At 42.5% G+C, this 27,383-nt stretch overlaps 1 protein-coding gene across 5 annotated transcripts in view; it reads right to left on the bottom strand.

Annotated features, from left to right (window-relative positions):
• GANAB (glucosidase II alpha subunit) overlaps positions 1–27,383 on the bottom strand; it is an 84,910-nt gene that overhangs the window by 42,199 nt on the left and 15,328 nt on the right. For 2 of the 5 annotated variants that reach the window (XM_044269455.1, XM_044269453.1), the window contains exons 4-8: positions 21,136–21,263; positions 20,887–21,066; positions 20,584–20,649; positions 2,222–2,306; positions 930–996 (exon numbers count right to left, since the gene is read on the bottom strand). In XM_044269455.1, coding sequence (XP_044125390.1) covers positions 930–996; positions 2,222–2,306; positions 20,584–20,649; positions 20,887–21,066; positions 21,136–21,263 — 526 coding nt within the window. Of the gene's footprint in view, positions 1–929; positions 997–2,221; positions 2,307–20,583; positions 20,650–20,886; positions 21,067–21,135; positions 21,264–21,947; positions 21,980–27,383 lie in introns of those variants that run through there. The other 3 variants (XM_044269454.1, XM_044269458.1, XM_044269459.1) reach the window with 3 other exon arrangements.

Below are 27,383 nucleotides of genomic sequence, written 5' to 3'. Positions count from 1 at the left end.
AGTGTGAAAGTAGCCTAAGCTGACCAGCACCTGTCATCTTTTTGTCTAAATATATTTTAGAGGCATAGTTGCATTTAAATGTTCAGAGACAACAAAGTATATTGTAATGACAAGTCAGAAGTGTTAATCACTGGTGGTCAAGGGTGCGGAGATCCCCAACCCCCTCTAAAACTAAGGAGCAGACGCTGAGCACTGTGCTCTTTTCAGTTCTCCCAATGAACAGTGTATGGATGGAATCTGTACACCACGTGTTCCACTCTGGGATGAAAACTGAACAGAGCCAAACGAATGAGAAGACACAATGCTGAGCTCTTACACCCCTTTAGGGCTCTGTGAGGGCGAAGGTAGGAGTGTCTCTGCACCAGGGCTCAGACCTACCAAGTAGGGCAGAAAAGATTGAATGGAGAAACTCAAAACAAAAAAATCCTCAAGGCATGTTTTTAGCATCTTGGATTCGCTTGTGTCATGTGACCACGAAGCGTGATTGAAGAGCTTGCTATTACTCACCCTCTGGCCCACACCATGCTGCCCTCCTGACACATTATCAGGACATAGTGCACATAAACGCGCACTATGACCTGCCGCTGTGTGAAGTCAGTGCAGCGCGCGGAGAAGATGGACGAGCTATGGAGCAGCGCCCCTACAGGAGAGGTAAGTATTTTATTTCACTGGCACTGGGAACATGGCTAGGAGGGGGAGATGGTGGCACTGGGGGGGAAAAGCTGATGAGTTTTAATAAAACAAAAAACATTATTTTAATTAGTTTTGTTATTAGAGTATTCGATTAATCATCTGATTAGTTGGTAGAATACTTGATTACAAAACTAGTCGATGGCTGCAGCGTTACTAGCTAGATCATGCTGCCTGATATCCACTGCGTTTTCCCATCTACACAAAAAGGCTGAATTTGCAGTCATTATAGTCCTTACCATTTGGTTTGCTGTCCGTGTGAGTTTTAAAGGTTTCTTCCCACATTCCTGGCTCATCCTTTTCTTCCTAGAAGACAAGTAGGGAAAAAAGTTACCATACTGATTAACCAAAGCACTGATAAAAATTGATGTTGCATTTAAAGTATATCAGAGTTCAAGATGTTTTCATAATGGCTGTGCATTATTGTATAATCATAACTGAATGAGCAGGTATTTTTAGTGGCTTTACTAATGTCAGCCATATTAGTCCCTGTTTCAACTGTACAGCTAGAAGTATTTCTCTCATAAGCAGGGGGCGTTTCCCATCTGTGTAATCCACCAGTACTGTATGCAGTGTCCTCACTTCCCACTAGGTTTGTTTTCTTCTAGTGAGCTCAGAAAGCTGATGAGACTACACAGAAGCTCTCTGCTCTTTAGAAGCAGTTCTTTGATCAGGCTAAGGGAGCTCAGCTAGTTCTGACACGCTTTCAGTTTCCTGTGAGCCATCTTTTGTGTCTGTTAGGCCATGTTCACACCTGCTACACAATCATCTGGCACAAATGCTGGCCAAAGCCCGTCATTTATGTCAGAAAGTGGCTGGATCACTGCCAAAGCTTGTTAAATCAAATGAGGATATGTTGGTGAAATGTAGAAGACGACTTTTCAGGACCTGGCAAAATCCAGCAGATCTGCTGCCGTAGTTGTGAACAAGGCCCAACGTTCACGGATCAGGCCTAACAGGCAGTGGACTGCAAGTTAGGTAGAAGTGAGACCTCTAGTGGCGATGAATTTACGACTTTTGCCGATGCAGGCAGATTATTTTTTAAACAAAGCGATATAGAAATTAGCTAATTACACCATTCTTTATTGAATATAATTGTGTGAAAGTACAGTGGTCCCTTAAGATACAATGGCCTCAGGATACAATATTTTCAACATATGTTCTTTTCTGACCCAAGTTGAAACTAGACTCCACATACAATGCCTCAGATCCAACCAGGCAAGGCCACTTCTCTGGTAAAATAGCTGTATTAGTTATAGTTAGCATCTATCCCTGACTGTTATATGTAAGGACTTGTTTTATCTGTCTTAGTCATCTGCTTTTTTTTCCTTAAATCTTCATTTTCTGTCATCTTGGATGACATTTTGGGGCTTTGAAACTGATTACTCAAGTTACAATGGTTTCCCAATATACAACAGTCGTCCGGAAACCAATATTGTAACTTGAGGGACCACTGTACAGTGACTCCAACAATCAGCTAATTATTTTAGTTTTTTCTTTCAATTTTTCACATTCTAACCGCTTCTCTCACCTTCTTGCTGTCTTCTTTTGCTACTTCTTCCTCTCCTTGCTGTTCATGATTACTTTCAGTGGGTTCATCCATCTTCTCTGAGTCACTACAAGCCGAACAAAGACGAGGGGTGAGGAGTGACGCTTCCAGAGGGATGAGATATATAGAACAGAGGCAAGGTAGAGATGAGGGATAGGATTAGAAGATGAAGGATATGTGATGACAGGATATCACATCTAAGACTATGTATATATGTAATTGTAGAGAAACTACTCTTATCACTACTGCCGTCATTCTGAGTTGTCTACAATAATGTCACTGTCGCTCACCAACCACAGAGGTCACATTTGGTCATGAAGTCTAACTTTCAATCTATAAAATCATAACTGCCTACTCTTGCAAAGCCGAGTGTGTGCACGCGTAGAAAGAAAGAAAGTCTGTCACCTCAATTGTCTAATTTTTCTTGGCAAAGTCTTTGAGGGCCAAATCAACATAACCACACTACATGTCTAAAGCTGTACTCCTTGTTTTGCTACTGCCAACCAACATCTAAGATCTATGCCCTATGGCATCAGCTACATACTAAAATCACCCATTTGGGGCAAGTAGAAAATGGACAACTGGCAGCACTCACTGATTCCTAGCAGCAATGGGGTCCTTGATTTAACTCCAACTGTAACAGAAACCCTCTGCTTGTCTGTTGAAATATTGCAGATTTTGGAGGTACTTTTTAATGCATATAAAAATATATATATAAAAAATAAAATTAAAATAAGTGCTTTTACAGTGTCTAACCTGATTATCTCCCAGACAGAGGGGAGACTGTGTGGGACTGTCCAGGATTGTGTGATAATTTCCATAGGTCTGTGTGTTTGTAACGCAGTTCTCCATCAAGTCCACGGGGGGAGGTCCCCTTCCATGGAGACCAGAATATAAGGCCAAGGGTGGCACCAATAAATGTTGTTCTTCTTACCCTCAACTCGCAGCCTCGTCTCGTGTTGGAGGGAACAGCTATATCACTACTAGCTCTTGTAAGAGCTGCACAGCTACTGGAAATCGCAACTGTTTGAAAGTCTCTGGAGCAGCTCTACAGCGCCACACAGACAAGGGGAGAAGGACATTGCCAACAGTGGATACCGTTACATTTGGTGGCAAGCGGTAGGATTGTCCTAACCCAGGAGGCGTGTAGGTCGAATGGAAAGCAGATATGAGCAGCTAAAAAGGAGGACCCTCAAGGATTTACTGGAAAGCCATGGAAGGAGTGCCAGCAACAGACCTCAGAGGGAGCCGATTGCGGAGTTACAGCAGCTGGATCGGAATTCTGTCATGACTGAAACCCCTACCCCCATTTGGAGACAAAAACAGCTTGCATTGTGAGGGAGCGGTTGGGGATCTAAGGGCCAAACCCCTCCGATAAACGAATTGCACAGATTTTTGCCCAGATAGCAAGGACAACATCTGCATGGACAAGTACTCCTATGTAATCTACATTTATACCCATACACCAATAAATATAGATAACCAAAAGGAGTGGAGGATAATTATCTCATACTGAATAAAGACCTATAGAACAAAAATCTCTCGGCAGCACTCAAATATCCATGGAAAAAAAGGGTATTTTAAATCACCCATGTGGTAACAGCAACGTTTCAGCTCACTCCATGGAGCCTTTGTCAAGCCATAATACATAGTTAACAAAGTGATTACATAATTATACATACATTTTTACAAAAATGGTAAAAACAATATATAATCAAATGTGCACGATTATATCTCACTAAAAACAGACAGTGCCAAAAATTCTATCCATAAATTCATATGGTTACAGTGCATGACATCATTAATCAATATTACAAATCAGGTGTACATGATGGTGCTAATTAAAAACGAATAATTCATCCAATAGAGAATTCTCACATGTAGCTTGAGACGGCAGGACTCAGTCGGCGTCAAGAATTGAGTAGGGCGCAGGCGTGAAAAACTTCTCATCCCACGAGACTATCGCATAGAACACATAGGCGCCCACATCCAAGATGGCGACCCGGCACTAGACAAACTGAGCATGCTCATACCCAAAACAGGGTAGAGACAGTCTGACACACACATCTCAAGTGACGAAGTCACATGACCGCCATTCATGCCAGCGGACAGATCGTACTACACCATTTCATTAATAATAACTCAAGAGAAGGGAGTCAAACAATACAAACTGGGCTGATGGCATCCTGCCAATATCACCCTTATTGACATACTTCCATATCTTCATATATCAAGGGTTATATATCTAATGGTCCACCCATCATAGGCAGTCACACTTTATCTCAACCGGGGGTCACCCGTTCAGAGGGATCCTCAGACGCAGCCGTCACCATGAAGCCACTCTGCATCCCGGTCCCCATCATGAGAAAACCATACAATCACACGCAGACTTTATAGTATCCTAGGGAACCAATATATGGCCTAAAACAATGGCCATTTGCATTGTGCCAAAAGGTCCCATAATGTTAAGAGAAATATAAAAAAAATATATATATTGCAAGGTCTCATCTTGTCTGTGTCGTCATGTCTCAATGTGATTACATACATGCATCAGTAAACACTACAGATAAATTTAAGAAATATTTTTTCATATCCATAAGCACCAATATGGTCCTGCTGTCTTATAGCTTCCAAGGAGGTACATCATTGTAGAACAGGTTTGTATATCCATCTATATAAAGAATAAATAAAACCCCAAAAAATCTGTTATTGGAATAAATCCAATGGTTGCACATGTATAAAACCCATACGAGAGAGGAGGGCAAAGTTCATCAGAACCAAAGAAAAAGAAAAAGAAAAAGAAAAAGAAAAAGAAAAAGAAAAAGAAAAAGAAAAAGAAAAAGAAAAAGAAAAAGAAAAAGAAAAAGGACATTGAGAGATATTCATATAACCCTGAAATCCACATTGAGACCTCTAGGCTTGAGAGTTTGTAACTCAAAGATCCAATAGAGCTCTTCTCTTATTAAACGTATCGTCCTATCGCCACCCCTTTTGGACAAAGGCACTTGCTCAAGTACTCTAAATTTCAAATCACTCGGTGTCCTGCCTCCTTAAAATGTTTGGGCACAGGTAAATCCAGCCTCTGTTTTCTTATAGTATACCCATGTTTAGGCGTGTTTTAACATCCCAAGTTGTCTCACCAACATACCACAAGTTACACTGACATCATAATAAATAGATCGCATATGTCACACGCAAGATATTGTTGAATTCTGATGGTTTTACCAGAGGCTGGATTTACAAAAGAATCACCTCTGATCATATAGAGAGCACGACTCCTACGAAAGGAGCACAAAGGGGGCACCCTGAATTCCTCTATATTGTCAAAACCACTGGCCAAAAATCGACCAGTGTCGTAGGAATCGTAACTTAGGAGATAAATTAGTCAGGGCTGATTTTGGATCCTCCAAATTTCGATTGCAGCACGTATTTCGGCTCCACACGCAAGGGCTGCTATCCGTTCTGCAATTGCGTTAACTGCCCCTATATGATCAGAGGTGATTCTTTTGTAAATCCAGCCTCTGGTAAAACCATCAGAATTCAACAATATCTTGCGTGTGATTCTACATATGCGATCTATTTATTATGATGTCAGTGTAACCTGTGGTATGTTGGTGAGACAACTTGGGATGTTAAAACACGCCTAAACATGGGTATACTATAAGAAAACAGAGGCTGGATTTACCTGTGCCCAAACATTTTAAGGAGGCAGGACACCGAGTGATTTGAAATTTAGAGTACTTGAGCAAGTGCCTTTGTCCAGAAGGGGTGGCGATAGGACGATACGTTTAATAAGAGAAGAGCTCTATTGGATCTTTGAGTTACAAACTCTCAAGCCTAGAGGTCTCAATGTGGATTTCAGGGTTATATGAATATCTCTCAATGTCTTTTTTTTTTTTTTTTTTTTTCCCTTTTTCCCTCTTTTCTTTTTTTTTCCTATGGTTCTGATGAACTTTGCCCTCCTCTCGTATGGGTTTTATACATGTGCAACCATTGGATTTATTCCAATAACAGATTTTTTTTGTTTTATTTATTCTTTATATAGATGGATATGCAAACCTGTGCTACAATGAATTACCTCCTTGGAAGCTATAAGACAGCAGGACCATATTGGCGCTTATGGATATGAAAAAATATTTTTAAAATTTATCTTTACTGTTTACTGATGCATGTATGTAATCACATTGGGACATATGACGACACAGACAAGATGAGACCTTGCAATATTTTTTTTATATTTCTCTTATTATGGGACCTTTGGCAAAATGCAAATGGCCATTGTTTTAGGCCATATATTGGTTCCCTAGGATACTATAAAGTCTGCGTGTGATTGTATGGTTTTCTCATGATGGGGACCGGGATGCAGAGTGGCTTCATGGTGACGGCTGCGTCTGAGGATCCCTCTGAACGGGTGACCCCCGGTTGAGATAAAGTGTGACTGCCTATGATGGGTGGACCATTAGATATATAACCATTGATATATGAAGATATGGGAGTATGTCAATAAGGGTGATATTGGCAGGATGCCATCAGCCCAGTTTGTATTGTTTGACTCCCTTCTCTTGAGTTATTAATGAAATTGTGTAGTACGATCTGTCCGCTGGCATGAATGGTGGTCACATGAGATGTGTGTGTCAGACTGTCTCCACCCTGTTTTGGGTATGAGCATGCTCAGTTTATGTCTAGTGCCGGGTCGCCATCTTGGATGTGGGCGCCTTTGTGTTCTATGCGATAGTCTTGCGGGATGAGGAGTTTTTCACGCCTGCGCACTACTCAATTCCTGCCATCTCAAGCTACATGCGAGAATTCTCTATTGGATGAATTATTAATTTTTAATTAGCACCATCATGTACACCTGATTTGTAATATTGATTAATGAAGTCATGCACTGTAACCATATGAATTAATGGTTAGAATTTTTGGCACATAGCACTTTATGACGCATTGTCTGTTTTTAGTGAGATCTAATCGTGCACATTTGTTATATATTGTTTTTACCATTGTTTTTGTAAAAATTGATGTATAATTATGTAATCACTTTGTTAATTATGTATGCTATATAAGCACTTGATTTTGCACCATGTATTATGGCTTGACAAAGGCTCCATGGAGTGAGCTGAAATGTTGCCGTTACCACATGGGTGATTAAAATACTTTTTTTTATGGATATTTGAGTGCTGCCTTGGCCTTTTTTTTTATTTTTTTTTTTTTTTACACATATCTAATAGGACCCAGGGCATATGTCCAAAGCATAAGGCTTGAGAAAGTCTCTACTGTTGAGCCGAAACGTTGCTTCCTTTTTTTGCCACATGGGTGAATAAATCTTAGTTTTTCTTTTTTACCTGGAGTGCTGTCCGATATAATATTAATAAATATATATAAAATTGTGCAAGTTCTCACAATTAAAAAGATGACAGAATGGGTGGGGGGGGGGGGGAAATACAGGAAATCAGATTGTAGGATTAGGCTACATGCACACGAACAAAGCAAGAAGGAAATGTAACAAAGGCCGCCTGAGGAAGCGCGATCCCACGTGCGAAACGGCCGTCGCCGCTTGCAACATTGTGTCCGCCCCTGGATCCTCCATGCTGCCTTCTAAGGAAGTCTCAATAAAGAAGATATCAGTACTTCGGTGAGTGCCGCAACTTTGTTACATTTCCTTCTTTCTTTCTTTGTGACCTACAGTCTGCATCCTTGTCTTGCTGAGCACCACACAGTGAAGCTTATTACACCGCATCTACGGTTATCCTATTACTGACGGCAATATCAGTGGAAGCAGTGCCGCCGTGTTCTTCATCTCCCTTTGCATACATGCACACGAACGTTGTTTGTTTGAGTGTCAGTTACTTTTTTTTTTTTTTTTTTGTGGATCGGATGCAGACCCATTCATTTCAATGGGTGCTGTCCGCATCAGTATGTCTGTTCCATAGCCCCGCAAAAAGAATAGAACATGTTCGTTTTAGGCATTGTTACAATGGATCCGCAAAGGGGGGGTGGGGGGGGCATACGGATGTCTTTTTTTCCCCCGGATACATAATTTGCGGACCGCAAAACATACGGTCATGTGCATGTAGACTTAATTGGTAAATTCCTCTGTAAAATAAGCATTTGGAGACCTGCAAACAAGCAAGAATTCTGGCTCTCGCGGACCTGTAACAACTTCTTTAACCACTTCACATCCGGGCCATTTGCCCCCTTCCTGAACAGGCCTAATTTTGCAAATCTGACATGTGTCACTTTATGTGGTAATAACTTTGGAACGCTTTTACTTATCCAAACCATTCAGAGATAGTTTTCTCGTGACACATTGTACTTAAAGGGGTTGTCCGGGTTCAGAGCTGAACCCGGACATACCATTATTTTCACCCCAACAGCCCCCCTGAGCCTAGCATCGGAGCATCTCATGCTCCGATGCGCTCCAGTGCCCTGCGCTAGATCGCGCAGGGCACAGGCTCTTTTGTTTTTAATAACACACTGCCGGGTGGTAACTTCCGCCCAGCAGTGTGTTCGGTGACGTCACCGGCTCTGAGGGGCGGGCTTTAGCTCTGCCCTAGCCGTTTTACTGGCTAGGGCAGAGCCAAATCCCGCCCATCAGTGCCGGTGACGTCACTGGGGTTCCTGTGAGCCCCATGGAGAGCCCGGTACGTCACCGGAACTCTGAAAAATGCCTTTGCCCTGCGCGATTTAGCGCAGGGCAAAGGAGAGCATCGGAGCATGAACTGCTCCGATGCTCACGTCAGGGGGGCTGCCGGGGTGAAAATGGAGGGCTGTCCAGGTTCAGCTCTGAACCTGGACAACCCCTTTAATAATAGTCATAAATTTGAGTCAATATATTTTACCTTTATTTATGAAAAAATCCAATTTACCAAAAAGTTTGAAAAATTCGCCATTTTCAAAATTTCTTTTTCTCTGCTTTTAAAACAAAGTGATACCTCTAAATATTTATTAATATTTAGAACGTCCATTCAGAGATTAACCAACCGCCCAAATGGGCGGTCGGGAAGTGGTTAAGAGGCTCCTCGGTCCTCCACTCGTTACCTGTATTAATGGCGCCTGTCTGAACTTGTTATCAGTATAAAAGACACCTGTCCACAACCTCAGTCACACTACAAACTCCACTATGACCAAGACCAAAGAGCTGTCGAAGGACACCAGAAACAAAATTGTAGACCTGCACCAGGCTGTGAAGACTGAATTTGTAATAGGCCAGCAGCTTGATGTGAAGAAATCAACTGTGAGAGCAATTATTAGAAAAATGGAAGAAATACAAGACCACTGATAATCTCCCTCGATCTTGTACTCCACACAAGATCTCACCCCGTGGGGTCATAGCGATCACAAGAACAGTGAGAAAAAATCCCAGACCCACACTAAGGGACCTAGTGAATGACCTGCAGAGAGCTGGGACAAAAGTAACAAAGGCTACCATCAGTAATGCACTACGCCACCAGGGACTCAAATCCTGCAGTGCCAGACGTGTCCCGCTGCTTAAGCCAGTACATGTCCAGGCCTGTCTGAAGTTTGCTAGAGAGCATTTGGATGATCCAGAAGAGGATTGGGAGAATGTCATATGGTCATATGAAATCAAAGTAGAACTTTTTGGTAAAAATTCAACTCGTCATGTTTGAAGGAGAAAGAATGCCAAGTTCCATCCAAAGAACACCATACCTACTGTGAAGCATGGGGGTGGAAACATAATGCTTTGGGGCTGTTTTTCTGCAAAGTGACCCGGACGACTGATCCATTTAAATGAAAGAATGAATGGGGCCATGTATCGTGAGATTGAGTGACAACCTCCTATCAGCAAGGGCATTGAAGATAAAACGTGGCTGGGTCTTAAGCATGACAATGATCCCAAACACACCACCCGGGCAACGAAGGAGTGGCTTTGTAAGAAGCATTTTAAGGTCCCAGAGTGGCCTAGCCAGTCTCCAGATCTCAACCCCATACAAAACCTTTGGAGGGAGTTGAAAGTCTGTTGCCCAGCAACAGCCCCAAAACATCACTGCTCTAGAGGAGATCTGCATGGAGGAATGGGCCAAAATACCAGCAACAGTGTGTGAAAACCTTGTAAAGACTTACAGAAAACATTTGACCTCTGTCATTGCCAAAGGGTATATAACAAAGTATTGAGATGAACCAAATACTTATTTTCCACCATCATTTGCAAATAAATTCTTTAAAAATCAAATTTCTGGATTTTTTTTTCTCATGTCTCTCATACCTAAGGTATACCCATGATGAAAATTACAGGCCTCATCTTTTTAAGTGGAAGAACTTGCACAATTGGTGGCTGACTAAATACTTTTTTTTGCCCCACAGAGTGTGTGAGTGAAATTATAAAAATATATACACATATACGTATACACATACTATGCATGTCCCACTCTTCTCATTCTTAGACACTTCAGACAAGACCTATCTAAAGGTGGCCATACAGCTGTTGGCCAAACTGACTCCCTTTACTCCACCTACCTCTGGCAGTGGCTTATGTCCTATAGAAACAATGGATTGGAAGTTCAACAATTTGGATCCCTTTTCAGGTAGGCTTATACATATTACACTGTGATGGAGGGGTGCCGATGTGGGCGACTGTTACCATAGTGTCTGGAGTGATGGCATTATATATCACGCCCTCATTGTGAATCTCTCTGCGCGTCTTCTCCTTGACACAGATGCACCACAGTAAGGACGCAGTGATTATTGAAGCTGCCACATGACCTTCATCTGTTTAGTGTAAAATGTATTTTACTATTGCTTCCTGAAGAAGCTGTTAATAATAAAACATGTGTCAAAAGATGTTTGCGGCCGGGAAGCATGGCCTGCTGTGCGCGGTGGATGGCCGCACTGAAGGAGCTCTGTTAACTATTCCCCACAAAGCAACTTAAAAGCATGTTTAGAGGGATATCCACTCCTAAAAACCAGACCGGTACCTACATTGACCGACACGATGACCCGCAAGAGGTCTAAATCGCTTGGAGATTCGCCGTTTGACAGACTTTTACCCGTCGCAGGAGCCCAACAATGGCGCACTCCCGGAGGTAGCCTTCTCCCCAGAGGCTACAAGCTGATGAACAGCGATCGGGTCCAGTAGCGGAGGTTCACTGACCTCCACATCAGCATTCACCGAAGCCTCTCTCCTCTTCGGATTCAGACGGAGAGAGAGGTGAAGAGGCCCGCCTGCCTCACCGGAGTGGCAGAAAAAAACAGCGAGAAGCATCAGGCGTGGACGGAGGAGTCAAAATGGTGCCCGATTCTGCGGTGAGTCTCAGAACCCAACTCGCCGGGTAGCCTCCCTCACCAAAAGCCTCCAGTGCCTGTAAAATCACTCAACCCTCTTATCACTGATCTAGCCTCAGCAGATGATCCAATGCTGGACTTTCCTGCTTCAGATGAAGCTGCTTTAGAGGGTGTCTTAAAAGCCATGATGACGGCCCCGCACCGCTCCCTTACATCTCAGCTTCACCGAGTAGCCCCAGTTTTACTTTGTCTATAGACAACATTGGCACAAGAGTGGATCATATAGAAAATAAGATGAGCGAGGTCACCAACTCCCATAATTAGTTAATCGATGCTCACTACTCTCTGGAAGAAGAGGTAACTCTCTTGAAAACAAAAATGGGTGACTTGGAGGACAGGAATAGGCGTAATAACCTGAAATTCAGAGGTATTCCAGATTCGGTGCCTCCTTCAGACCTCTATAGGTACCTGCAAGATCTTCTACAAGCAGCCTTTCCAGATGCAGATCCTCAGTTTTTTCCTCATTGATTACGCGCATCATCTCCCCAAACCGAAGCATGTGGCTGAAGCTCTCCCGAAAGATGTGATTGCTAGAATACACTTCTATCATATCAAGGAGGACTTGATCTTCGCGGTCAGAATAAATAAGGGTCTACCACATCCCTACCAAAAAATACAGATCTATTCTGACCTTTCTTATGCTACACTTCAAGCAAGGAAGAACCTCTCTTCTGTAACCAGTGTCCTAAGAGAGAAGAAAATTGTATACAGATGGGGCTTCCCACTCAAGCTTCTGATCTACAAGGATGGTAAAATTAATGTTACCAAAAAACGTGGAAGAAGTGAGAAACCTCCTAAAAGAGTGGAACATCCTGGTCCCCTCTGCTGGGGACCACCGTAACGCGAAGAACCCTTCTCGTCTGCCTCCGGATTGGTCTACTGTGGGGGACTGATTGCTCCATGTTTAGGTGAACCAGGATAGTCCCACGGACTTTAATTTGAATAACAGGGGAAAGCTCCTCTGTGAACTAACTGAACCCCATAAAGTTCTTAGGATCCATAACACCTGGGTCCCTGTTAGAAAATACTGTTCTACAATATGTGTCGGTTTCACATTGTTCTGTTTTGCCCTTTCTCTCTCTTTAGATCTCCAGATATTATTATTTGCAGTTCACAGTATTAGGTGCTTTTCCACTGTCTAGAGCATTTTTAAGTTCGAGTTTGGGATGGTGGTTAAAATTCTGTCAATTAATGCTAAGGGTCTGAACTCCCCTTACAAAAGAGCTTCATTGTGGAGAGAGGCCCGCCGTAACCAGGCTGACATAGTATGTGTTTAGGAAACTCATTTTGCCAAACTAAAGCTTCCAACATTTTTACAAAAGGGCTTTTCGAAAATATTCCTAGCTAAGACAAAAAGAAAGCTGGTGTGGAATATATATATATATATATATATATATATATATATATATATACACACACACATATATCTATATCTATATCTAAAGTGATGAAAATTCAGGGCAGCACACCTCGTAAAAAATGCTGGGTGCCAGTGGTGTCGACACTAAGTCCAAAAGTGTCAAGTAGACAAAGAAATAAGCACACCGCAGCACATCCGTCTGGTGAAAAAATGGTGGGATCCTTTATTCACCCAAGTAGCGACGTTTCGGTCCCAGTAAGCGGACCGAAACGTCGCTACTTGGGTGAATATATATATATGGAATATATATATATATATATATATATATATATATATATATATATATATATATATATATATATATATATACACACACACATACACCTACCAAATAAATCTCAGATACGTTTTTGAACAAAATACTAAAAAAAAAAAAAAAAAAGGGATCAGAAGCATTCAAAAAGGGTGTCTATTTCTATGTGGGGACTTTAATATCATCCCTGATAGACCGATTGATTCTAGGGATCGACCGATATACTGATAACGTATTGGGAACAAGGATCACTCTGCTCTCAGCGCTCTCTGTGCATTGCTGGGGCTCCGATCTGTTACCATGGCAGCCAGAATGCTATTGAACCCCTGGCTGCCATGGTAACATCCCTAATGCTGTGTGCACAGAGCAGCAGGGACAGTGTGATGTCCTATTCACCCTGATAGAGAGAATAGGACAAGAGTTCTAGTCCCTAGGGGGGCTAATAGTTAGGGGGGAAAAAATAAATACACAAAATATTAATTATAAATGAAAAAATAAAATAGACGTTAACAATAAACATTTATTTTCAGCAGATGTGTAGAAATTAGGGGTGCACCGAAATGAAAATTCTGGTCCGAAACCGAAACTTCAGGATGCCCCTTGACCGAAACTGCCTTTTTGCCCAAATACCTTTAAAATACATTTTTTTTAAATGATTTTATTAATAATTCTTTCATGAATTTAATAAATCATATTACCCACCCACCCCATAACCGTGCCATCCACAGACCCCCCCCCCCCCCCCCCCCCAATTGCCGCTCCAGTACAGACTAGTTATAAAATGTGTACAATTAATAGAAAATAGCGGGGAGGGACTGGGAGGAGGAGCTGGGGGCCGGTGCGTTCACTGTTCTCCGGCCCCCAGCTCCAGTAGTTATAAAATGTGTACAATTAATAAGGATTCTATTCATGAGGCCCCCTCTGCAGTAGAACATTCAATATAGCCACATCCTACTCACAGGCCTGTTATCTTAATGCTGGCCGGCCGGGCAGACGAGCGGCAGCGTCATGACTGACGTCACATGCCTGCGCCGCCTCCTTCATTCAGAAAGTAGGCCGGGCACATGACGTTAGTCGTGACGCTGCCGCTCGTCTGCCCGGCCGGCCAGCATTAAGATAACAGCCCTGTGAGTAGGATGTGGCTATATTGAATGTTCTACTGCAGAGGGGGCCTCATGAATAGAATCCTTATTAATTGTACACATTTTATAACTACTGGAGCTGGGGGCCGGAGAACAGTGAACGCACCGGCCCCCAGCTCCTCCTCCCAGTCCCTCCCCGCTATTTTCTGCCGATATGTACAAATATCGGCCGAAATGGATTAGGCTCCTTTTCGGCCGATATTTTCGGCCGCCGGAATTTCGGTGCACCCCTAGTAGAAATTTAATTTATTTTTTTCAAAAATGAAAATTCACAGAATATTGGTATAAATTATCGGCTATCGGCCTGAAAGTTCTCAGATTATCGGTATCGGCCTTAAAATAAATAAAATAAAATCGGTCGATCCCTAATTGATTCTACAAGAGGCGGCAAGACTCCTTCCCCTGCCATTGGTAAATGGCTGGGTAACTCCGGCTTATGTGATACCTTTCGCTGTCTGAATGCTTGTTCAAGAGAGTATACCCATTATTCCCCACGCCATAGAACTTTTTCTCGCATTGATTTAGTTGTTGTGGACAGACCTTTACTCTCTAGAGTATGCTCGGCCAAGATAGGAACAACTTCTTGGTCTGACCATGCTCCGATCTTCTGTACTGTCGCCATATCTCTGGCCTCCCCCCTCAGAAATCTTGGAGAAATAATGTATACTTGCTTAGACACCCCAACTATAAGCGTAATAGAGTCTAGTCTAACTGATTATTTTCACTACAAGATAGAAAATATTAGCCCTTTACTTCTCTGGCAAGCTCACAGGGCTACTATAAGAGGATTTCTGCTAAAACAAAGTTCACATTTAAAAAAAAGTAAGGAAGCCAAACTAACTTCATTATTGTAAGTAGAAGGTATGCTCCAGGTTAATCCCTCATTAGACTTACATAGGTCGTTAATGTCTCTCTGGCATGAACTTCACTCCATTCTACAAATGGATTATGACCGCCAAATTACCTCCCTACCGTTCATACAATAAACCTAGCAAATGAATGGCGAGAAAAGTGAAACCTTTGGTGCAAAAATCTAATACGCCATACATTTTAGATGCGGGTGGCACCACCAAACTTTATCACCCCAAAGACATAGCTGATGCTTTCAGCACATACTACACTAAGCTATACATCTTAAATTTGGACCCTTTGACACCGCAACCCACGTCTGAGAAAATAACATCCTTTTTGGATGCTATTCACCTTCCCTCCCTAACTGATAACCAACTTACTGACCTTAACTCTGCTATCACTCAAACGGAAGTTCAGGCAGCCATAAAAACTCTTAAACCAAACAAAGTCCCAGGACCCGATGGCTTCTTAAATGAATATTATCAAATTCATGCTCCAACGCTGCTCCCCCATTTAGTAGACATGTTCAATGCTGTCCTAAATAGTCAAGAATTTCCAGCAGATATGCTTCAGGCTACAATAGTCACCATCCCAAAACCCGGCAAATCAACAGATTACCCTGCAAATTTTCGCCCTATATCGTTACTAAATAGTGATGTCAAAGATTTCTCAGACTCTTACAGGCTCGCCCATTGATAATTCATAGTGATCGGGTAGGATTTACAAAAGGGCGACAAGCTTCGGATAGTACAAGACGCATCTTGGGGATAATGCAGAAGGCAGGGAGCCTTTGGACGCCTTCTCTGCTCCTTGCCCTGGACGCGGAGAAGGCATTTGACCGAATCCATTGGGACTTTGCATTTGCAGTCTTAAAGAGGACCTTTCATTACAATAAAAAAAATAAAAAATCTAAACTAAGTATACAGACATGGAGAGCAGCACCCAGGGATCTCCCTACACTTACTATTATCCCTGGGTGCCGCTCCGTTCTCGCAGCGCTCAGCTCATAGCCTGAGATTTTTTTTTTTCTCCCAGGCTATGAGCCGAGTGCTGTGATTGGCCAGCGCTACAGCCTAGGAGAAGGAGACGCCCAGGAGAACAAGAGCAGGCTCCTCCAGATTGAGCCGAAAATCTGAAGATACCGGGAGAACGGAGCGGTGCCCAGGGATGATAATAAGTGCAGTGAGATCCCTGGGCGCCACTCTCCATGTCGGCATACTTAGTTTAGATTATTTATTGTAATGAAAGGTCCTCTTCAAGTAAATTTGGATTTAGGGGCCCCATCTTATATGCTATTCGAGCTCTATATTCACAGCCCAAGTTTTAGTTAATGGGGCCATATCTATGCAGTTTCCAATTATGGGACGGGCCAAGGGTGTCCTCTTTCCCCTTTTTTTTATTTCTGTTGGTGATGGAACCTTTTGGAGAAATGATTAGAATGTCAAGTGTCGTTAGAGGCATTCCGATTGGTCAAAGACAACATAAATTGGGTCTCTTTGCGGATGACGTAATTTTGACTCTCTCAGATCCACTAACATCCCTGAGATCATCCATGGGCATTATTCGATCATTTGGAGAAGTCTCTTATTATAAAATAAATGAGAACAAGTCTCAAATTCTAGCCATCAAGATCCCGCCGTCGTTGCAGGAGGTGCTCAGGGGAGAATTTCTTTTCCAATGGGCTGCATCCTCTGTGACTTAACTGGGGGTTCAATTATGTTTCCCACTTTCAAGGCTCCTGTCCTGCAACTATGACATCCTGCTCAAATCCCTTCAAATCGGAACTGGATAAATACTCCAAAATAGAACCATCTTGGCTAGGTCGTATAACGATCTACAAAATGATGGTGCCACCGAAGCCATTATATTATTTCCGCACTGTAAGGCTACTTTCACACCTGGCGTTTCTGGGTCCGCTCGCGAGATCCGTTTCAGGGCTCTCACAAGTGGCCCAAAACAGATCAGTTTATCCCCAATGATTCTGAATGGATAAGGATCCATTCAGAATGCATCCGTTTGCCTCCATTCTGCTCTGGAGGCGGACACCAAAACACAATGTAAGTCAATGGGGACGGATCAGTTTTCACTGACACAATATGGTGCAATTGAAAATGGATCCGCCTCCCATTGTAAGTCAAAACAGATCAGTTTGCATTATCGAACAAAAAAAAAGTAAAATTTAAAATATGCGGATCCGTTCTGAACAGTGCGGATCCGTCTGTGCAGATAGCAGACGGATCCGCACCTAACGCAGGTGTGAAAGTAGCCTAACACTTCCTATACCATAGACATAAGGCCTCATGCACACGACCGTTGTTTCATTCAGTGTCTGTTGTTCAGTTTTTCGTGATTTTCTGCGGACCCATTGACTTTCAACGGGTCCGTTGAAAACTCGGCTAATGCACCGTTTGTCATCCACGTCCGTGATTTCAGTCCGTCCAAAAAATATAACCTGTCCTATTTTTTTCACAGAAAATGGTTTGCGGACCCATTCAAGTCAATGGGATCGTGAAAAAACGCTGAGGCGCACAAGATTGTCATCCGCGTCTGTTTTTTTTCCTATCATTTGCATGGCAAACTTGACTTAGATTTGACTTATTATTTCCTTCATGTGTGGAGATCCTCTAAAAATAAAAGACACATGGAAACAAAAACGGACACGGATTACGGAACAACGGAACCCCATTTTGCGGACTGAGAAAAACAACTGTCGTATGCATGAGGCCTTACTGCAGAAATTTAAAAGGCAAATGCTCTCTTCTATTTTGGGGAATGACAGTCATAGGGTAGCAGCCTCTATCTTGTATTCACATAGGGGAAATGGTGAATTAGGAGTACCGAATCTCCAAGCATACTGTGAGACGATCCTTTTCTAAACAGTAAAGACACTGGTGTAGACGTGAACCTGGCATAGGGTGGATTGAAATAGAAAGGGACCTCAATTCAGACAAGCCCCTTGAAGCCCTCCTCTTAACCCACGCTATCGACCCAAAACACCCTCTGCCTCCAACCCTTCCTCTAAAAGCCTCGATCCAAATATGGATATCAGTACTTAAGAAAACACAACATATAGAGGCTAAAAAAAGAGATTCCCCTACCTTTAGAAGTATTAGAATACATTATACCAGATCTATCCACGGCAATATGGAGAAACAGGGGGATACGCCTATGATGGGAGTGGGATGAGATCCTTTTCCTCTCCAAAACCATATATGCTATCCCTAGAAATAAACTATTTGATTATCTCCGTATTTCCCAGGCATTGAAAAGCCTTTCTACAAGAAGGGTTTCTATCCCACTCTCCCTGTATACCTTACTATATTTGCCGGATGGCGATATGCAAATTACTACTAGAAAGATACAGAGAAGCATTTTAGGAGATCTCTCTTTTACAAAAAAACAAAAACCTTTTCAATTGGGAAAGGGATCGCCAGCAGACTTGTTCCCTTGGGTCTACAGCTTGCTCAAGCCTCTTGGAGGGATATCATAAGTTGTTGACCAGATGGTATTTTACCCCTGCCAGAGAATCTATTTTATCCAAATACAACCAATAAATGCTGGAGATGTAGTAGATCCCCGGGTAACTTACTTCACATATTCTGGAGTTGTACTGCACTTAACTTCTATTGGTTAGACATAGAAAAACTCCTCCAAACAGTGACAACTTTAAAAATCTAATTATCGCCTGACATGACATCTGCCGATTGTGTATATGAAAAGCTTATTGCTTACCGTAAAAATAACCTGAGCCCTTTCACGAAATTCTGGAGACCCTGGTTAACATGGTTTCCGCTGCCACACTCTGACCTAAACTAAGTGTATAGACTGCGCGTGTGCACCTGTCATTAGAGATCTTGAGATCTGTCGCTTATACCTTGTTCCTATTACATTCCTTAATGTAACTACCTCTGGAACTCTAATCTCTTTAATGTTCCCATGTTACTTTTTTCTTGAAAAAACAAACTACAAAATACAATAAACATTTAATGTTAAGACCCAGTGGTCTGGGTCTCAAAATGTCCAACTGTGTATGACGGATTGCTGGCTACTGTTTGAATGTGTATGCCTCCCTCTATACAAGTGGATCATCATTTTGAGATGTTCAGTCAGATTGTACTTTAGAGTAACTGGCTGCCTTAAGGCTGTATTAAACAGCTCGATTCTGGGAGGGGTTCCTTCCCAGTAATCGGCTGTTAGCTAGCAGAGGAAACCGCTTCTATTACATGCAGCGATCTCAGTACGGGGAGGAGTGACCCTTATGCCATCGCTCGTCCCCATGCTGTCCAGTTGTTTGCTGGTAGCAAATCTAGATTACACAGCTTAATCTGCCGCCAGCAAACAACCATTGGATAGCCTTATGAACCAGCTTTTGCTCATTAGCATTCATACAAACGCACATTAACGATGATTGGCCCGACAATCGCCTGGTATAATACAGGCTTAACTGTGTACTGCAGAGTATAATGCTAGATTAACTGATATTTGCTTATTACATATTGTCTATGTGGACATGATCTATTAACTAGGCCTTTTATATGAACTGTGAGGGTACTTCATTGAGGCCGTCATACTAATATTAATAGTTATATTTTGCCTTCAGTAGCCATAATTACCTTTATTCATTTTAGTACAGTTAGATGTTGATTTTGGGTATATGAACATAATTATCTGATATATATCCTTGGATTATGACAAGTTATACTCTTGAGTGACCTATCAAATTGCTTTGGCTTCCGTCAGTATCAATGGGGTTGCATAGCTTTTAATCACTGCTTTTGTATATTTATTGAGACACAGTATGTAATAAAATAATTTGGGTGTTTACCTCCATTTCTTATGAGGAGGTTGTGTAATATCTATGCATATAATGTACATGTGCAGGTTGGCCAAAATGTATCCAGTGTGTATGAGCGCTGCTGCAAAAGGAGACAAAAAAAAAAAAAAAAAAAAAAAAAAAAAAAGACCTAAACCTGCCACTTAAAAATGGAAACCCTCCCCAAGATTTCTACATGCATGATTGTTTCAGGACTCAAACGTCTAGGTTTAGGATAGGTCTACACAACGACATTTGTCGCGCAACGTTTGTCACGCAACATTTTGTTGCACTAATGTAGCGCAACAATTTTTATAATGGCAGTCTATGGTGTCGCACTGCAACATCTCGAATAAGATTTTCTGCGACTGTTGCGTCGCAGTATGTCGCATGTTGCAGTGCGACACCATAGACTGCCATTATAAAAGTTGTTGCGCGACAAATGTCGTCGTGTAGACCTAGCCTTAGTGTCCCCTTAAATCAGGTCTGTGTTAATCACAGGTCAAAGCTTAAAGTACGTCAGTCACGTGTAGGAGTCAGTTTGCAAGCGGGATCAATGATTACCTAGAGAAAAGATTCTTCACTTTATGCCACATGTTACCGACAGCACTACTAACTTTAGCCGAGAGACTGGGAGGTGATGGGGGAGGAGAGGGCAGAAAGAAACGGGGACGGGGCATAGAGCAAAAAAGAAAGAAAAACACATTTCAGTTTCAATTCCCAGGTACAAAATGCCAACCCAGCACCCCAATATCTCTATGAATTTTATTCATCATCTTTCTATACCATGATTTATACCGAATGCCAGTAATTACAACCCAATCACTAAAGAGCACACTAATTTACCAAAAACCCCATGGTACTTACGTGTCTTTCCTTTCTCTAAAGTGCTCAAAGTAAAGCAACCCACGAGAGTTTACACTGAGGACCAAATCTTGCCCTGCTAGGATATCCAATCGAAAAGGGGACCCAGTGACCAAAAGCTTGTGCTCATCACTTCCCAAGGACACCTCCAGCATATTATCATCCTGTCCAGTTACCTGCAGACTATCACAATCGTTATCAATACACAGGTATACACAAAGACCATAGGCAAGCCATTCCAAGTTCACTTACTTTTCAGGGGTGGGTGTACCAACCAGCACATCAGGAACCTGATATCGTGGTTTTACAGGTTTCAGCTCATTGATCTTAATACGAGTCATGTTTCCATGGAGTCCAAAGACTTCCAGAAGGAGGGATACCTAGAAAGGACAACAATGGCACCCATCATACCGAAAACAGCCCAAATCATTATTTTTTTTTTTTTAATCTGTTTAACAATTTTTCATTTGCTTATCTAAAAAAACCTCTAATCGGTTTTCACAAAGAACACTGGGGTAGATTCGTCAAAACTGGTAAATGAAAAATCATTTAGTTGCCCATAGCAACCAGTCAGATTCCACCTTTTATTTTTAAAGAGCTCCTCTGGAAAATTAAATCTGATTGGTTGCTATGGGCAACTAAGGCTACTTTCACACTAGCGTTCGGGGCTCCGCTTGTGAGCTCCGTTTGAAGGCTCTCACAAGCGGCCCCGAACACATCCGCCCAGCCCTAATGCATTCTGAGTGGATGCAGATCCGCTCAGAATGCATCAGTCTGGCGCAGTCTGTCCTCAGCTCCGCTCAGCAGGCGGACACCGAACGCTGCTTGCAGCGTTCGGGTGTCCGCCTGGCCGTGCGGAGGCAAACGGATCCGTCCAGACTTACAATGCAAGTCAATGGGGACGGATCCGTTTGAAGTTGACACAATATGGTTCTGAACGGATCCGTCTGCATTATAGGAGCGGATCCGTCTGTGCAGACACCAGACGGATCCGCTCTGAACGCAAATGTGAAAGTAGCCTTAGCCAGTTTTTCTTTAACACCAGTTTGATAAATCTCCCTTACGTGTCTTTCCTTTCTCTAAAGTGCTCAAAGTAAAGCAACCCACGAGAGTTTACACTGAGGACCAAATCTTACCCTGCTAGGATATCCAATCGAAAAGAGGACTGGCCACCAATGCTTTTAATACTGGGAGGGAGGTCTGGCCCCTGCTGCCTGGCAGCACCCAATCAGGGGGCACTTATGTACAAAGTTTTTAGTATACTCTAACTTGAAGTGTCCCCATCACCATGGGAACGCCTCTGTGTTAGAATATACTGTCGGATCTGAGTTTTCACGATCTAACTCAAATCCGATGGTATATTCTAACAGAGGCGTTCCCATGGTGATGGGGACGCTTCAAGTTAAAATATACCATCGGATTGGAGAAAACTCAGATCCGATGGTATATTAAATAGGGACTCCTGACTTTACATTGAAAGTCAATGGGGGACGGATCAGTTTGCAATCGCACCATATTGTGTCAACTAGGGGTGCACCGAAATTCCGGCGGCTGAAAATGGGCCTAATCCATTTCGGCCGATATTGGTACATATCGGCAGAAAATAGCGGGGAGGGACTGGGTGGAGGAGGTGGGGGCCGGTGCGTTCACTGTGCTCCGGCCCCCAGCTCCAGTAGTTATAAAATGTGTACAATTAATAAGGATTCTATTCATGAGGCCCCCTCTGCAGTAGAACATTCAATACAGCCACATCCTACTCACAGGGCTGTTATCTTAATGCTGGCCGGCCGGGCAGACGAGCGGCAGCGTCACGACTGACGTCATGTGCCCGGCCTACTTTCTGAATGAAGGAGGCGGCACAGGCATGTGACGTCAGTCGTGACGCTGCCGCTCGTCTGCCCGGCCGGCCAGCATTAAGATAACAGCCCTGTGAGTAGGATGTGGCTATATTGAATGTTCTACTGCAGAGGGGGCCTCATGAATAGAATCCTTATTAATTGTACACATTTTATAACTAGTCTGTACTGGAGCGGCAATGGGGGGGGGGGGGGGTCTGTGGATGGCACTGTTATGGGGTGGGTGGGGGTCTGTGGATGGCACGGTTATAAATATCATTAAAAAAAAAGTATTTTAAAAAGTATTTGGGCAAAAAGTTTTGGTTTCGGTTTTCGGTCAAGGGCATCCTGAATTTTCGGTTTCGGACCAGAATTTTCATTTCGGTGCACCCCTAGTGTCAACGTCAAACGGATCCGTCCCCATTGACTTGCATTGTAAGTAAGGACGGATCCGTTTGGCTCTGCACGGCCAGGCGGACACCAAAACGCTGCAAGCAGCGCTTGGGTATCCGTCTCCTGAGCAGAATGGAGGGCCGGAACAGAGCCAAACTGATGCATTCTGAGCGGATCTGCATCCATTCAGAATTCATTGGGGGATGTACGGATCCGTTCAGCGCCGCTTGTGAGAGCCTTCAAATGGATCTCATAAGCGGAACCCCGAACGCAAGTGTGAAAGTAGCCTTAGAAACTACACCCCTCAAGGTATGCAAAACTGATTTTACAACCTTTGGTAACCCTTTAGGTGTTCCACAAGAATTTAAGGAAAAATTAAGATATAATTTTAAAATCTCACTTTGGCAGATTTTTCATTTTTTCCCCCACTAACAAAAGCATTGGTTAACAGCCAAACAAAACTCAATAGTTATTGCCCTGATTCTGTAGTTTACTGTGCTGTACGGGCACACGGCATTGCGCAGAAGGAAAGAAATGCCATGTAGTTTTTGGAAGGCAGATTTCACTGGGATCATTTTAAGCTGCCATGTCCCATTTGAAGCCCCCGTGATGCACCCCTAGAGTAGAAACTCCCCCAAAAAAGACCTATTTTGGAAACTACGGGATAAGGTGGCAGTTTTGTTTGTACTATTTTAGGGTACATGATTTTTGGTTGCTCCATATTACACTTTTTGTGCGGCAAGGTAACAAGAAATAGCTTTTTTTGGCACCGTTTTTTTTTTTTTTGTTATTCACAACATTCATCTGACAGGTTAGATCATGTGGTAATTTTATAGAGCAGGTTGTCACGGACGCGGCGATACCTAATATGTATACTATTTTTTTTTTATTTATGTAAGTTTTACACAATGAATTAATTTTTGTGAGGCAAGGTAACAAAACAAAAAAAAAGCCGTTTTGGCAACGTTTTTATTTATATTTTTTTGTTATTCACAGTGTTCATCTGACAGGTTAGATCATGTGCTATATTTATAGAGCAGGTTGTTATGGACGCGACAATACCAAATATGACTTTTTTGGTTGTTTGTTTCAGATGATAAAGCATTTTTGAAAAAAAAATATTTTTTGTGTCTCCATAATCTGAAAGCCATAGTTTTTATTTTTTTTAGCGACTAGGGGCTTTTTTTTTGGGCATGAGATGACTGTTTGATTGGCACCATGTTAGGGTGCGTATGACTTTGATAGCTTGCTATTACACTTTTAGTGATGGAAGGTGACCAAAAAAATAAAAAAATTAAAAATTATATAAAGCTTTTTTGACACCATTTTTATTTTTTACTGTGTCCTCCTGAGGGGTTAGGTCATGATATATATTTATAGAGCAGGTTATTTTACGAACAGGGCGATAGTCAATAGGTCTACTTTTTTTTACATTTAACAATAAAAGCATTTTTGAAACAAAAAAAAAAATCTAAAATAATGTTTTAGTGTCTCCATAATCTGAGAGCCCTAGTTTTTTTATTTTTGGGGTGATTGCCTTAGCTTATCCCGCATAAAATGAGACATACCCAACAGTTAGATTGGTACTATTTTGGGAGGCATACGCCTTTTTGATCGCTTGGTGTTGCACTTTTAGTTATGCAAGGTGAAAAAGTATTTTTATGACTGTTCACCTAAGGGGTTAGGACTTTAAAAAAGCCGGTAGATATGGACACAGCGATTCCTAATAGGTCAACTTTATTTTTGGAAAAGAAACGCTTTTTATTTATTTTAACTTTTTTTCACTTTATCTTTTGTCCCACTCTGGGATTGCAACTTTTGGGGGTCTGATCCCCTTTCCAATGCATTACAATACTTTTGTATTGTAAAGCATTGGCTGTAAGTGCATTACACAGTGTAATACACTGATCCAAGGGGCTGGTTCTCACAGGCTGTCACGAAAGGCATTGGGCTGCAGGGTCCCCGTCAGAACAGCGCAGGGACCAGATGGACACACTGCACACATCTGAAGTCCACACGTGCCGCGGTCAGCTGACCGCGCAGGGGTTAATGCTATCAGCTCCTGCACCCGCCCGATCAGTGCACCGTACAGGTACAGCTCTGCGCGTTAAGGGGTTAAAAGGGGACAAAAGGGGACACCGTCAGCAGCTCTGACTATGCAAAACTGCTGACAGTTCTAGGAAGAGGCTAGGGAGAGCAGGACAAGCATACCTTTAGCGGGTCTTATTTTACCAGGGAAAAGCCAACATACTGTTATTGGTGGTTCAGCTTATTATTCTTGGCGCCCCCTCTCTTTCTAAAACACTCCTCCTCCTCCTACAGTTTTGGGGGTACATACCCCAAACTTTCCAAACTTCTTCGTCCTATAGCGAAGTTCGTTGCTTGTGCTGTAATAACCGTTCCCACCCTCCGGGCCCCTGTGGCGGCCCCCCAAAATTTTCAAGTCGCTCTCACCCGCACAGTTTTGAAGCTACATTCCCCAAACTCGGATCATATATTGTTGGTGTCACCCCATGCAAAACTGTGAATTTTGGGGGGATACCCCAAAGTGGGCGGAGCTAGCAACAGCCAATGAAAATTTAGCAATTTTCTATACGCTATTCCTCCCACAGTTTTAGGAGAACAATTACCAAACTTTGCACACTTGTTCGGCACATACCCGAATAGGTTGCTTGTGCTTTGCGGCCCCCCGAAGATCCTATTTTTTCCCATAGACTTTCATTGGAAAATTTTTAAACTTTTGCCACTCGTTAACTTTTACGTTAAATTCGCCAAACGTGGGTCACTTAGTCATGGGGTCAACCTGAAAAGTTCTGTGACAAAAAGTGGGCGGAGCCACAAACTGCCAATCAGAATTTCCCTATTGACTTCAATGAGAAAATTGAAATTGCTGCCACTCTCACAGTATGTAAGCCAGAGTACCCAATCTTTGCACCATTGTTCAATGGGTGACTGAAGTTAAAATGTATGAAAAATGGGCGGAGTCTACAACAGCCAATCAAATTTCAGCCATTAGTCTAAATGGCAAAATTTCTAACTGCCCTGCTCTTAGACTGTTAATGGCAGGGTCCTGAAACTTGCCACAGTTTGTCACTGGAGGACTGTGACAATGTCTGTCTCATTTTGAGGATGCTAAATAGTGGGCGGGGCCACAAACAACCAGATTTTCCCTATTGACTTCAAATAAGAAACCTTTACCTTTATAAAAAAAAAAAAAAAAAACACTGTCATTCTCACAGTATTTAAGCCACAACACCCAAACTCGGCAGGGTGGGTCAGCGTGTGAAAGGTTAAAATTTATAAAAAGTGGGCGGAGTCTACAACGGCCAGTCAAATTTTAGTCAGTTGTTTTAATAGGGAAACTTAAAACTGCCGCTGCTCTTAGACTTTTATTGGCACAGTCGGTCACTGGAGGACTGGGATTAAAATTCCAAAGTGGGTGGAGCCACCAACAGCCAATCAGATTTCAAGCCAACATCCTGTGGTTTCTTCAGAACTGACACCGTCTAGTGTTAATAAGAATTGTTATTCTTTCTTGTACTGCTTCTACAAGTGCACTAGAGGCAGAGCTTTACAGTGAAGTTCTCGCAGCCTCGACCGAGTGACCGCTGTAGCACCTAACTATAAAGGGCTGCGAAGCAGTACAATACAGCGCTGCCTGGGCCATAAGTGTCAGGCAGAACCAAACGGTACGATAGTGTTGTCAGCAGCATGCACAACTGCTGACAGACTGACTATTAAAAGGGGTATTTAAATTTTCAATGCAAGACAATTATACTCCAATAGCAACCCCTTTAACATATATACACATTTCAGGGCAGCGGTGGTGAATGGTGGTTGGGGCACTTTTTTTTGTAACCAGAACGGAGTGGTGGGGACCAGGTGAGCGTGGATTTCTTTACAGGTACCTCTGGCTGAGGGGCAAAATATAAAAAGAAAAAAAAGTGGACAACACCTTTACAATTATAATGGAGTGCCACGGTGAATAGAGATCTGGGTTCCCAAACAAATTTTATCCAAATAATTATATTGTGACTAGTGGTGCGAGTTGGACATTTACATATACAGATTTCATACACAAATCTGGAGGATTTTTTTTTTCTTTTAAAAAGGAAAAAACATTTCCCTTTACTTTCCATCTTACACAATAAATTTAATAATCCTCAGATCATTATGCAACAACCACAGAGATGATGGCGCTGGTCATGGATCTTCTCGCAGTGCAGTTAGTTTTCAATCAGAGCCGCTATTCCCCCACAGATGTGTGCCCAA

The sequence above is a fragment of the Bufo gargarizans genome, chromosome 10, assembly GCF_014858855.1.
Source record: "Bufo gargarizans isolate SCDJY-AF-19 chromosome 10, ASM1485885v1, whole genome shotgun sequence".
Classification (NCBI taxonomy): Eukaryota; Metazoa; Chordata; class Amphibia; order Anura; family Bufonidae; genus Bufo; species Bufo gargarizans.
The sequence above is the reverse complement of the archived record's forward strand: the minus strand, read 5'-3'. Positions and strand labels throughout refer to the sequence as shown.